General features: G+C 40.4%; 1 protein-coding gene across 1 annotated transcript in view; it reads left to right on the top strand.

The window, feature by feature from the left end:
• TFAP2D (transcription factor AP-2 delta) overlaps window positions 1-13,551 on the top strand; it is an 86,266-nt gene that overhangs the window by 46,311 nt on the left and 26,404 nt on the right. The window contains exon 4 of the mRNA XM_085609140.1: window positions 11,545-11,710. Within this exon, the coding sequence (XP_085465266.1) occupies window positions 11,545-11,710 (166 nt within the window). The remainder of the gene's footprint in view (window positions 1-11,544; window positions 11,711-13,551) is intronic.

The raw sequence follows: 13,551 nt of genomic DNA, 5'->3' as shown, positions 1-13,551 counted from the left end.
TAATCCTCCTGGAAAATGGCTGTGTCTCAGGACTATCAGGTTGCAAACAGTACCCATTGTCTTTGCTGATATGACCAGTCTACACCAGTCCAATGATAGAAGCCCTTGGTCGCCATCTTTGTAAGTTATATTGAGTCTTGCAAGTAGACAACATTGCTGCACCATTCTGCGATGCACTTCTGAGTTTCTTGTCTTTGGTTCCATCCTCAGGGAAGCAGAGAGTTTGTGGGAAGGCTAATTTACTATTCTAAACTCCGGTCCTGGAATATTTTAAGGAAAGTTAAAAATTCCCCAAGTATTTAAAGAAAGGGTTGTAAAGTTGCAGTTTACCTTTGACTATGCGTTCAAACTTTGCATCACTTTTGTAATAGCTCGTACCGAAGAAACAATTATTCTTGTAAAAGGGAAACTTTAACACCACCACTATAATTGTGTAAGGAAGGAAATAAAGCAAGGAGGATCCAGTGCAGTTGCTCATCAAGGCAGATTGACCTCATGGCAACCAGAAAGTGTATCATGCAGTAGGATATTCAAGTAGGTTACTGCTTGCTTTCTATATGGAATAAAAAGCAATGGTATAGCTTGGCATGCCATATGTACTAACCAGTGCAAATCTAGCAGCATTTATAGAGAACCAGCTCGCAGCGGCTAGATTCTAGACTGTATATTGGCTATCCGTGACCCATAATTTACAGAAACACTTTTACAGAACACTCATGGAGGCTCTTCTACACATCTCTAAGATATTTGGGTGATTCCAGTGGTGGGAAGATGGGAAGCTCACCAGCTGTGGTTCAAGGTGTTATGCTTGCTAGCCAAATGACCTTTTAAGCCTTATTAGTAGAGTAGTGGAAATTAAAGCGAGCTAACATTGTCCAGTCATGATTGTCATATTCTAGTGGGAGTGCCACTCAACTAAGTTAGCATGTATGTAACATTAAGAGCATATATATATATATATGTTTTTTTTTCCAGAGTTTCATTTAGTGCGTACTGGACCTGAAGGTATCAGAGCGCTTTACATGAGCACCACTTGTGTTACAGATGGACACATTCTTTTTTTCTTTGTTTGTTAGGCACAGGGAGAGTAAGTAGTTTGCCCAGAATCACAGGATGTTGAGCGTCTCTGCCGAGACTCGAACCTGGTTCCCCAGCTTTAAGGTCGACCACCCTAGCCTTTAGACCACATCCTCTCCATATGTATATGTATGTATGTATACCACCGTCAATCTCAGGGCGTCACCCCCCTGCTTAAAGATTGATGCAGACTCCTTTATTGTGCTCGTAAGAGATTTATTCTTATTTTAGCCATGCAAATTGCGCTGTAACACGTTTCGGCCACCACTGAGAGCCTTGGTTTCAACATATCTATATATACATATATGTACGCGTTGAATAGCAGTAATGAGATAATGCGCCCCCTCTGAGCTGAAAAATTGTGTAGGGGCAAATTAACTGACGGTGCACCAATGAAACATTTTATTTAATGCATGGTTGTTATTCGTTGTGACCAAGTGGATGGTCTCGGAGATTTGTAACCTTTGCAGATGAGATTGAAACCTGGCCTCAGAACTTTATTGCAGTTTGTATTTGGAGTTGATTGTAGGCAAATGACATACTTCATAGTTCAAACATTATGAGAAAGTTTAATGCACTTATAAATATGTGCAATGGAAAAGACAGAAGTAAATTCTATCTACATCTACACTAGCTTGTATCTACAAGCCCTATAATGTACAACACGTTATTGCCCCCATGCTGAATAACCCGCAAGAAAAGTTCAAAAGAATCGATAACTCTGCATAATAGAGCATAAATCTTAGCATTATTCATTGGCCAATTGTTTATAGAACTACAGATCTCAATCCCAGTGAGATCAGTCAAAGAAGAGCACCCCAAGAACCTGACACATCAGCCCATTAAGGAGTTACAAGCCACAGAGATATCACGACATAGAAAAAGCAAACAACAACATTGTCAATGAAATTAGCACTGCAGCAATGCATACAGAATAACCCGTCTGTCATCATTGAAAACATTATTTTCATTCCATGTATAACAGTATAAATACTATAATTCATGACAGTAAAATGTTACCATAGTGGAAATTCTTTTTGAAATGTTGCCACATGCTGATGTCAACATGTATATTTTCTGCTTCTTTGCCAATTTAACTACAGCTGGCAAGTGACACTGACTGCACCTCTGTCCCCTGTGCCCTGCACGCAAACCTGTTGAGACAAGAGACCATTCAGTGGACTTTCAGTCGTGTTGCGCCATCAAGTAAGGTGCACCACAGAAGAGGATGCTTATTTCCATATGTCCCCTAACTCTGCCTTTTCTGTGCTACACACTGCCCTGACTTCTCCAGCAGCCAGAGTGGAAATCCCATACCATATATGGAATATATGCACTCATTTGCAAACACTCCAGTTTCTGAGGGGAAAGGCTTTGCAGCAGTATTGACCTGTATATGATTGTAGTGCTAATTATGCAGCACACACCTGCCGTGGAGCTCTGTACATTAATGGAGGAGGTGATGCTCTGAGACTATAACATTTTCTGTACATCAAATGTAGATTTAAACCTTTAAAATGCACAATTACATTTGAATATTTACAATTGCATTATCTTTCACCCATATTTACAATTGTGGACTCAGGAAAACTTTGGACCTGATTACGAGTGGGTTGGCAAACAAGGAGGTTTATGTACAAGCCCTTTTCGCCATTGGTGCGTCACTTTTAATATGGGAAAAAGTGATGTACCCGCAGCGCAAGGAGCTTGTAAATAAGCGCCAAGATGCTATTTACTGCATATGATAAATAAAGATACTCCAGGCTGCATTATTTATTGAGTGCAATAAATAACTCCTATTAGGAATTTTGGGAAAATAACATGTGGCGTTTGGTCTTTAACAACCAAAAATCCTCTTGGTGCAGTAAATACCGTACACATGTGCCCTGTTACACTTTGGTAGGTTTGACCTGCCGTAATGTAACGATGGTTGACGTGTTTAACACATCTGATAATTATCGTCTGCGATAAATACCTCCCAGCTCGTAACTCCGACCGGTGCGCTAACAGGGGTGTACACACACGTCGGAATACCCCAACCCACTCCTAATCAAGCCCTATGTGATTTGTACAGAATTCCATATTTTCAGTCAGGAACTGGTTGAGGATTTGATCCTAGTTTCATAGGGACCGAAGTTATCAGCTTGACCACTAGACTGCATCTCCTCCTAGTAGTTAGTAAGAAGCGATTCGTTTTTGTGGCATGAATGGAGGTAAGTCTCCCTGGCCGTCAGCTGCCGCACAATGCTTTACAACAAACAAATGATGACGGCTGATAGCCAGAAATCGGTCCTAGGATGCTTGATTCCGGTCCAGGGAAGACATGGCTTGGCAGTTCGGGCTGGACTGTTCCCATGAGGCACAGGGTCAAGACTGATTTGCATATGGCCATGTCTAAACTGGGGTGGCGTAGTGGGCAAAAGAACGATGGATTTAACCCAGATCTCTTGACTGGGGGAGAATGTCTGCATTGTCAGCATTCCGTCCATCATTTGTTTGTTGTAATGCTTTTGCAACACCTAATTGTGAATTATGCCTGGATAAATTCATAACGTCTGCACACAAATCTTTCTGGAGATTCACACTGCTAAAAATAACTGGGTGACTCTGTGTTGAGTCACAAAGCATGTAGGGATTGCATGTTTGGAGCTGTCAGCTAGTGAGGCAAGCAGAATTCCTGCTTTTGTAAATGACAGACATCTGTGGATTTTGCCAATGGAGTGACAGTCTAGTTAGAAATGTGAAATAAAAATGAGGTGTATCTCTGAAGAGTTGTAACTTTGTGGATATTTTCAGACATTTGCAATGTCATTCCAACCCTTTTCTGCTCTCTTAAACTTGCAGCTGGAAGACAGAGGCATAATTGCTGCAGAAAGTTTGGCAAAGCGCATATTTGTTACCCGTTCTCATAAGAGTGTAGGAAGGACACGTATTAAATGGAAAATGGATTCCAAGAAGAAATGCAAAGCTTGAAACAGATATTTTGGAACAACCCTAAGTTTAATGGGGAATGCACACAGGTATGGTTATGTTCTGCAGAAATACAGCAAGAATGGGTCTGAACACCACAAATGCCTGTCCGCATCTTCCATAACTAGGCGCTGTATGTTTGTCTGGGGATTTTAGTTTCAGGTAGGCAGTCTCTGGTTTCTGAAAACCACACAATCAGCCTCTGAGATTAGAAGATCTTTTCTTCCTAGAGTGCCAGAAAGTAAAGGGTACAACAAAAACAAACGTCTCTTATTTTTACAATAAATCTTAATTGTAAAATCTGTTCGTTTTATTTTATAGAAATATAACGACAAGATAGACTTTAAAAATCTAATAATTGTCCCTTACTCATGAAAAGTCTTTGGGGAAATTCATTAGGTCTTCCTTTACAATTTTCTCAGTACGATTTATTAATTTTGGAAAATGAATCCAGACACGCTACAGGAAGAAAATCTTTCACATAAAAAATATATATATATTGATATATGAAGAAATACTTTTCAACTGTTGTGTTGTTTTGTCTCACATATCTTTATTGGTTTGAATGTGAAACGTTATACATATCTCAGTGATTGAACAGTGCATCATACATACATATAGTGTGTCAAGTACAAAAACATCAAGCAGAAGAAGGGTGGAAGTGGAAGGGAACAGGGTAATGGGTGCCTCTATAAAGGCAAGAATAAAGGTACAAATAAGAGCATTTAACAGCCACATAACAGTCTCGATACTAGGTCTGAAGGAGCCAATTTTTGTGTTAATGGTTTTTCTATTTGTTAAATTATTTATTTCCATGCTTAAGGATTTGTACTTTATTCCGCTCTTATTTGCTTTATCTATAATTCTATACTTCCCTATCGGCAATGGATCTGTGCTAAAATCTTTGCGTGACAAATGTTGTGCAAATCTGTGCATTTTCACTAAGGTTTTAAGTAAGCCACTGGAAGTATGCAACAGGAGCACAAAATACTGCAGCAAGTGTGACTACATTATGCAGCTAGAAAAGAGACATTATGCAGCTTAAAGTGGCGCATTTTGTGGCAGTATTTCTTCACTATCCTGTAATTTTCACACATTTTAATACTTGCCAAACCTTTTACCTCCTTAATGCCAGATTAACACTCAAAGACAGCAGTCAGCAACTGACTGGTGACCAGTTAACCTTTCACAAGGCCTTGTCACCCGCCACGTGTCCACACATATAGGAAATGGTTTTAGTAACTTCTGGCCCGCTTGATTCAGACACAATTGTTTTTGTTATAGTTTGCAAATTGTGCATCAGATGATGGATTATGTTGCAAATGTGGCAAATCATAATTATGCTGAGGACACTGAAGGAACAGAATCACGTCTAGTTGCCCTGATGATAAGCAACTGAAAAGTTTAGATGGCAAAGATGGCGCCGGCAAAAGCTCGTAGTTCAGGTTCTAAACTGATGAATACTATTTGTGCATCTAAACAACATTTATAAATGACACTGTTTAGGTGCATTGGGATGTTAAAGTCCTACCTATCAGCTTTGCCAGTGCTTCTTAATCATAGGCCTTTGATGGGTTGATTGCAGACAGAATTAATATTATACCCTGAAATCTGCTCTCACACGTCTTTGATTCAGTGAAGCGACACGGCCAAATAAAGGCACTGTGAAAAACATGTAAATAAGTTGCGTGGCAAAGGTACTAACTGGTGTGACAGAAAAGGTGCACAGTGAATAGTGTTGCGTGTTGAGTGATGTGACACGTGCAGGTGTGTATTATGCCCTCCTTGTTTCGGGGCAGCATACTTTGCTTCCTTCCTGGACGTCCTACGGAGGGAGAATTTGATGCACACAGAGTCCGGTGTGCCAACATGCAACATGATGCATCCTGAGAAACTAAACACAGGCTGATGGCACTGTGCATTGCAAGATATTTTACATACAAAACACCCACCTTTTCTTTAAATCAAATAGCAGCATTTGCAAGTTGTAAAGAAAAATAAATGCATTCTATGATCATGTTCACGTTTTTTCCTGGTTGGGTCGCAAAAACAATTTGTATTAAAAAGCCATCTGTTTCAGTGCAATGCTATTATGCTCCACGGTACTTAATATGTAAATAATGCTGAATAAGTGGTTTGCTTGCTTTTTCGATTTTCTTCCCTAATGCACGAGGCACAGGCAGCCATAGCTATTAGGTGTAACATGTTGGATGCAATTTTGAAACTGGGTGATATATTTTATTGTAATAGTTAAAACGCTGATCCATTTGCAATATTAGACCGCTCTCGTCATATTACATTTTATGTTAGATTGTAAAGTTGAAAGTCATTTGCAATAAATACCTTCTTACCATATGAAGGTTACATTACATTCAGTAATCTCAAATCGGTTACATTTATTTGATGACAACATGTTTTACGGTATCAAAAATAAAACAGCTGCCTGCTTGAAAAGAGAAATTTATGGGGAACTGCGGTTAACTTTTTAAGCTCATCACTGATAGGGTATCTCTAAGTGAGACACTTACAAAATTCTTATTTAAAAATCTTGAATAATTTTCCATCTAGGAAAAATATCTAATTTTTTATGAGTCTGCTTCAAAATAAATTAGCCCTGGAGCCCTAAAGCAACACTGGCAGGAACCAGAATGAAATATTACAGCTCATATCTTTAAAAAGAGTTCTAATTTGGAGTTTGGATTAAATATCATAAACAGCAAATATGATTTTGCATAGCTGCCATCATTTCTCAGGGACAATGTACAGCACAGGAGAGGCTGCCTGCAAGCCATTCTTTCCATTGACCTGTAGGTGACACAGGCACCATCAGCAGAAGTGTACAAAATAGGGTGATTTTGTTTCTTATCATGTCAAGCAACATTTGGGAATTTTGAGAATATTGCCTGCTGTTATTCACTGTTGGGAATATATTCGACTTCTTGGCACATATTCTAAGTACGAATACAGATAGACAGTAGATGTCCTGCATATTACAGATAACATATGGTAAATGTTAATATTTAACACTAAGAGTTCAAGCAATACTTTTTTTCAAATAATGCTTACAGTGCTGAGACAATAGCGAAACAGAATTAGTAATCCTGAGCTAATGAGAAGGCAAAAGCATAAGGTCTCTGACATTATTTATAGAATATCTCAGGTCTAGAATGCTGATGAAAAAAGTAGCCCATGTAGGATGGGATAATGAAGCTAAGCTATGTCAAACCATCCGTCATCTATTTACTGCACGCCACCATTAGCAAAAATGGAAAAAGACAGCCCTGATGAATTGCAGTACAGTCCACATATCCCAGTTGATGGCAAATCATTATTAAACACTGAAGAACCCAATTATTTTTGAAAATTGACTCTTCCTGAAAGAGTCAGGAACAAGTTTCCAGTTGTTTTGATTTGCAGTCTGTCACACTCATGAGATGTTCTCCCCTCTAACTACTTCTTCAGATTGAACACCATTGTAATTGCTTTTTGCATTAGTGTCATCCTCCGTCATGATGATTAACACCTGCGACTTACAAAAGTTTGCTCTATGTCGATCATTTTCATAGCGACGCAAATGTTATGCGATGTCAGAGAATGACCATCAGTAATGTATACTTGCATTTACGTCTTCTGTGGTTGCCCTGGTAGCAAATCCACTTGACCAATTCCAAATGTTTCTACTGAAGCCAGTTATTGGAATATATGATGGTGCACATCTGCTTAGCAGCCATACAGAACATTCACATTGATTCCAACTTAATGATGACGTCCACCTATTAATTGGAATTTGTTTCCTTTGATATTTTTACTTGACCTGTCAAGATCCCATGGTTTTATTGATAAATTGTTATAAAATGTGATCTGTTAAAAAACAACATTCCTCATCCGAATCAAAAGGCTCCGGCAGGTCCAGTTACACTAGTACTGTGTCGCTTTCAGTATCTGAGAATGTAACTCACTCCTTTGCAAAATGCTCCCAGGGTGAACTTGTGCAATTCTGAGGAAACAACACATTCCAAAAGCGTGGAGGTAACTGGTAAAAAATTGGTTGGGCGGCTGGAAGGAACCAGTGTAGACAGTCCGAGCCAAGAAAGCACAATAGGCCGTTTCCATAGCAAAGGCACTAATTTCATGAACAACATAAGAGCTAGGATATGAAGAAGATGAGGGAATAACATAGTGGTTATTATACATAGCGAACAGGACAAAGATCAGTGAGAGATCTGGACTATAAATTGGACCTCCACTTTGAAAGCTGAAACACCGGATGAGAGTAAAATTAAAACTAATGGGATGTCACAGTGTGTGAGATAACAGGCGGGAAGCAGTTTTAATATTCTCATAATTCTTGGAGAAATTGGTATTACAAAAAAAACTTTCAAAGCTATTGCCAAAGTTCCATGGAGGGATTAAGTTCTACGGCATCAACGCTGGGGGTTGAAAGCACTCCAATAAGCTAAAGTATTTCAATATTTTGTCTGTTAACTGAGGTCAGGATATGGTCAGAATTGTACATATTTTTGGTATTAAAGAATCCCAGTATATTTGTGTGGAATAACGCTTTCCAGTGATTCTCAGATATAGTGTTGTAGTCAGAGGAATACATCTGAGGATTCCTCCCAGCTCTTGGGGTCAAAAAAAAGGGATTGCCTTCCTGTTAGTGACCCTCACCATTTGGACCTTTTTTTTGCCTTAATTTAGACCTAGGAGTCCTTTTTATTTAGACATCAGGGTGTCTGAGGCTTTGTTTTTATTTTGCTGTGCCATTTCTTAGCATCCGGTTCAGTTGACTATCTTTTTAATGCTTTTAGAAATAAAGGTGGCATTTTGATACCGCTCAACCTGAGTTCGACTTGTTAAAAAGACCGTATAGAGCCCTGAATATTGGGCCGAGACTGGTCCCCATGCATTTAGAAAGCTGGTTTAGGGGACATCAGGGCCCTGCTGTGAAATGGGAGACTGGAGGTGAAGTGGCAGTTGAATAACTTATTTGGAAGTTCAGTGATGGATTATCAGGCTTTAGTGACAGACCAACCGTTATGGGATGGAGGTATTCATAAGGGCGGTAATATATGCAAAATCATGCTGATGATGACTCGGAAGAAAGCCACAGATTATGATGAAAAATGTAGGTGTATTTTTTTTTTAATTCTGCCTGTGATCTGTACAATTTTGGTGATGTTCAAGGGCAGGAACTAACATAGTCAGGCGCAGATGGCTGATGGAGTGATGCAGAAATAAAGGAGAACGTAACAGGTTGCCCAGCATTGTCAGTGTGTTTGCTTTAAAGAATTGCAGCTTTAGTCAGAGGTTTAGGTGATATTGTTACCCTCTAAGGGTCAGATGTCTCATATGAAATTGAGACATGTTTCCACTTTGGCTGGTATCCTCAATCATACAGAATATGAAGTCCAACTTTTGAGACCTTTGTACTGCGCTGTGATAGCCCTTAACGAAGGCTCCGTCTCTGGAGATACAGCACATTGCTAACCTTTGGCCACTAATATTCAAGATAGCTCGTTCCATGTTGGACCATTGGTTGGTTTCTTTTTTCAAACTCACATTTCCCAGGTAACCATCACGCCAAGAGCTTTACAAATATTGGAATTCAGATTGGCAAGTAGTGTTTCAGCATTAGTGGGCACTAGAAAATGGGCCATTCTTGCTTTAAAGTTTTGCATGAGGTATTCTGATATGCCGCATTAAGCCAGTGACGCCAGCCAAACACAAGCAAGATTGGGGACAAGAACCTGGGGAAATACTCAGAGGGGCAGATTTATGACGACTGGCGCATCCCTGCATATCAGCAGGGATGCGCCAGTTATTATGCGCCACCATGGATGCGCCGCATTTATAATGCGGCGCACCATGGGGCAAAAACGGCACAGATGCGTGACGCATCTGTGCCGAAAAGTGGCGCATTGCTGGAGTTGCGTCGCAAGCGCGACGCAGCTCCAGCAATGATCTGGGGGGCCCTATCTGTACAATGCTGCGTCAATCCTTACGCCTGCTTCAAGCAGGCGCAGGGTTTTGACGCCTCATGGGCCTAAAAGCGACTGAGTGAAATCTTGTAGATTTCACTCAGCCACTTTTAGGAGGCGTTCCTGCGCCGGAACGCCCCCACCTGCCCTGGAACGCCTACATGTGGCGCAGGGCTTTACAACGTGACGCATCTGGGAGATGCGTCACGTTTGTAAATGCCCCGCACCATGGCGCAGGATTTGTCCCACCGCCATCCTAATCGGGCCCATAGTGCCTTGTTTTCCATGCAGGTCAAATCCTCAGAGAATACAACCGCAGCCTTTGGTTTTAGTAATTTAGGGCCACATGTATCATTACTGGAAATATTGGTTACCTAATTGAGATTCTCTGCAACTCTCAATTAGGTAATCGCTATTCCTAATGTATGAAAGTTTCATTTAGCGATTTTTCGTTGGTCACAAATTGAGCTACCTCTTTAATATTAGTGAGGTATTTTGCAATGTGCAACCCATTGGGAATTGCTCAAATCAAGGAGATTGCGGCCTGCAGGGATCAGCAGACCACCATATCCGTAATTGCTTTTAAATAAAGCAATACATTTTTTAAGAGCAGTCAGTGGTCCGTACACCTACTTGAAGTACGTGGCAAAATGTGAATGTTTTGCAACTGCATTTCAGTCGCAAAACATTCTTACATACCGCTGTGATTCGATATTAGAAGGGACGCCATAAACACGCCCTTCCTAATCCTGAATCGGTATGTATTCGCAATTCCAAATTGCAATTTGGTAACATGTTACAGAACCACAAATTGGAATTCATACACACCAAAACGCATTGTACTGGACACAAACGGCCCGATTCCTTGAATCAGTTAGTTTGCGACCGTTAAAATGCATGATACATGCGACCCATAATACTCATTGACGTATTCATCTTCATTAATAAATGAAATACTTCCAGGGTGTGCCCATATTGGGGCCCAACGCATTTTAATAAAATATAGTAATACACATTCCTGGCTGAAAAGGAATCTCACTTAGGAGGCAGGGGACACTGAAGTGTTACTTTACTCCTTATGGTAGAGTGGAAGGAGAGTTGTTGGACTTGAAGTAAGGGGCCAGCAGGTATGTATGGTGGTCTGTGTTTCTTTCACTTCTGTGCTGCAAAATCGGTATATTTTGGAGTACACTGAACAGTGTAATTTCCCTACCTACGAATGAGAGGTTTTTGTGTGACCCTGAAAAAGGAATAAAACTAATTTGAATTGATCATTCATATGCAAGCCTGACAGGTTATATTGTGAAAGCAACACAAATGAGATTACATTATTCTGTCAGTAAACTTAGATCACTGATATGAAGAAAACAGTTTATCAAAGGGGTTTGTAAACTGTAAATTCTGACATTTGTATTTTTTTAAAACAAATCAATAGTTTTAATGTTTTTGCTCAGTGTGGTTAGTAAAGGTCACTCCTGAATAGAGGTAAAACGGTTTTATTTTGATTTTGTTGTAGGTGGCACCTGTGTGGTTAACCCCACTGACCTCTTCTGCTCTGTCCCAGGCCGCCTGTCTCTTCTTAGCTCCACTTCTAAGTACAAAGTGACAATCGCAGAGGTGAAGAGGCGTCTTTCTCCACCAGAATGCCTCAATGCATCGCTCCTAGGAGGCATTTTGAGAAGGTGAGCTATGGTGCCTTTACCATGCTGTACATTACCACAATAAACATGCGTAGACATGTGTTTCTCAAACTAGGATCACCACACACCACGGTAAAATCGAAAGCTACAATTATTTCACGTTTTACGAAATAAAAATAAGCTGCCCGGTACATTAAATTGTTCATCATGTAAAACACAAATTGCAATGCTCTTGATAGGATAATAGCCTAAATTTTGTCTGTTCGGAAATGTCTGTCGGTTTTTGAACTGGTGATGTCAAAAATAAACAGTGTAAAGTAGATTTACCTTCGTCGCCGCATCCTCCATTTTGCGGACTCCAGAGGTACTAGCATGGTACTCAGATGCCTGGAGGAGCGCGGGCCACCTCACTTCACGTCATCACCAAACCTGTTTGCAACCCTGGCATTTTTCACCAACAAATCGATGCTAACAGGTCTTTTACTCGAATTAGTTCAGTGGAATCAAACCATAACTACAACACCCAGAATGCGAGAGGTTGTCCAAGAATGAAAACATGGAGGGATGTGGCCAGTCTGCAGGTGGTTTATCAGAGGATCGGCTTCTAGATGTCTGCATCATACCTCATCCCTTACATGGATATGGCTTCTCTTCATCAGCCTGCTGCTGACCCACATCAGTCTCTTGCGTTCTCTGTCTTCTTCATTAGCTTTGCTGGTTCATCCTCATACATTCGGAAGAAAGGAGCAGGTGGTAGAACCTTTCTGTGGAACCTTCTCCTCTCCACTGAGTGCAAGCACAACTTGAACAATAGTGGTCCTTTGGGAGAGCACTTAAGCCCTGTCTCTTCCTTTTATAAGGTCCAGTCAGACTGATGATTCACAAAAGGTATATTAGAGGGTGTGAAAGTACTCCTTTAGTGCTCCACACTCCAACATGCCTTTATAAAATCAAAACATTTAATAAAATGGGAATAGTCAGTGAATATTCATATACAATTAGTACAAACAGAAAGGTCATGCCCTCTTTGCACTTAATAGGGAGTAGAACGTTTTGGGCCCGAGTCACAAAGGCGTGCAAAATTACGTGAAGGAGCAGTCCTGCCCTAGGACTGTAGATGCTCATAAATGCTTTTGTAAATTGGCCTCAGAGTCTTTTGATCATCACTGTTATCAGAGCCAAGGGGCTCATTTTAATTTACTCTGCACTATGCAAGAACAGAATAACAATGCATAGCTTGATATTTATATGTTCCCCTGCCCACAAATTCAACTCTGGCAGTACAACAACACCGTTGGCACAATGGAATGGAAACTGAACTTTCTCCAGTATTTCACATGCAATTCTTCGAGTCTTTCAGCTTGAGCTAATTGCCTGTCAACACAGAGCTTAAAGTGTAAAACCCAGAGGCAAAAACTGTATGTACATTGGTTATGATCAGATGCAATAGTTATACATCATGTTCCCCTACACATGCTACACATGCACATTACACTTTGAATGATGACCATGCATGTGATAACAGTAAAATGTGAAAAGCACACAACAACCGTAAAAAAGAGCCGATGCTGGAAAAATCAAAAAATGGAGTAAAAACTGCATTTCTAGGACACTCTGATAGTGAGTTGCCTGCAGGGTACCTGGAGAGACAGAACCATGTCTTTTGAACAGATGCCAACTCTCCAGCGGACACTCAAACAAAGCCTGTGAAATAAGCAAAGCAAAAAGAGATATTCTCTGCGGTTCTCAGCGGCCAGCTGACTATGATTTCATATTAAAATGAACCTATTTAGGTGTTCGGAATACGGTCCAGAGGTGAGCTGCGTTGCACAGTAGACCTCTTATAAACCAAGGCCATTGAATTCAACTATTCTTGGACATGG

Source organism: Triturus cristatus, chromosome 6 (genome assembly GCF_964204655.1).
Source record: "Triturus cristatus chromosome 6, aTriCri1.1, whole genome shotgun sequence".
In the NCBI taxonomy this organism is placed as follows: domain Eukaryota; kingdom Metazoa; phylum Chordata; class Amphibia; order Caudata; family Salamandridae; genus Triturus; species Triturus cristatus.
Note: the sequence above shows the minus strand (reverse complement) of the source record. Positions and strands in the feature narration are given on the sequence as shown.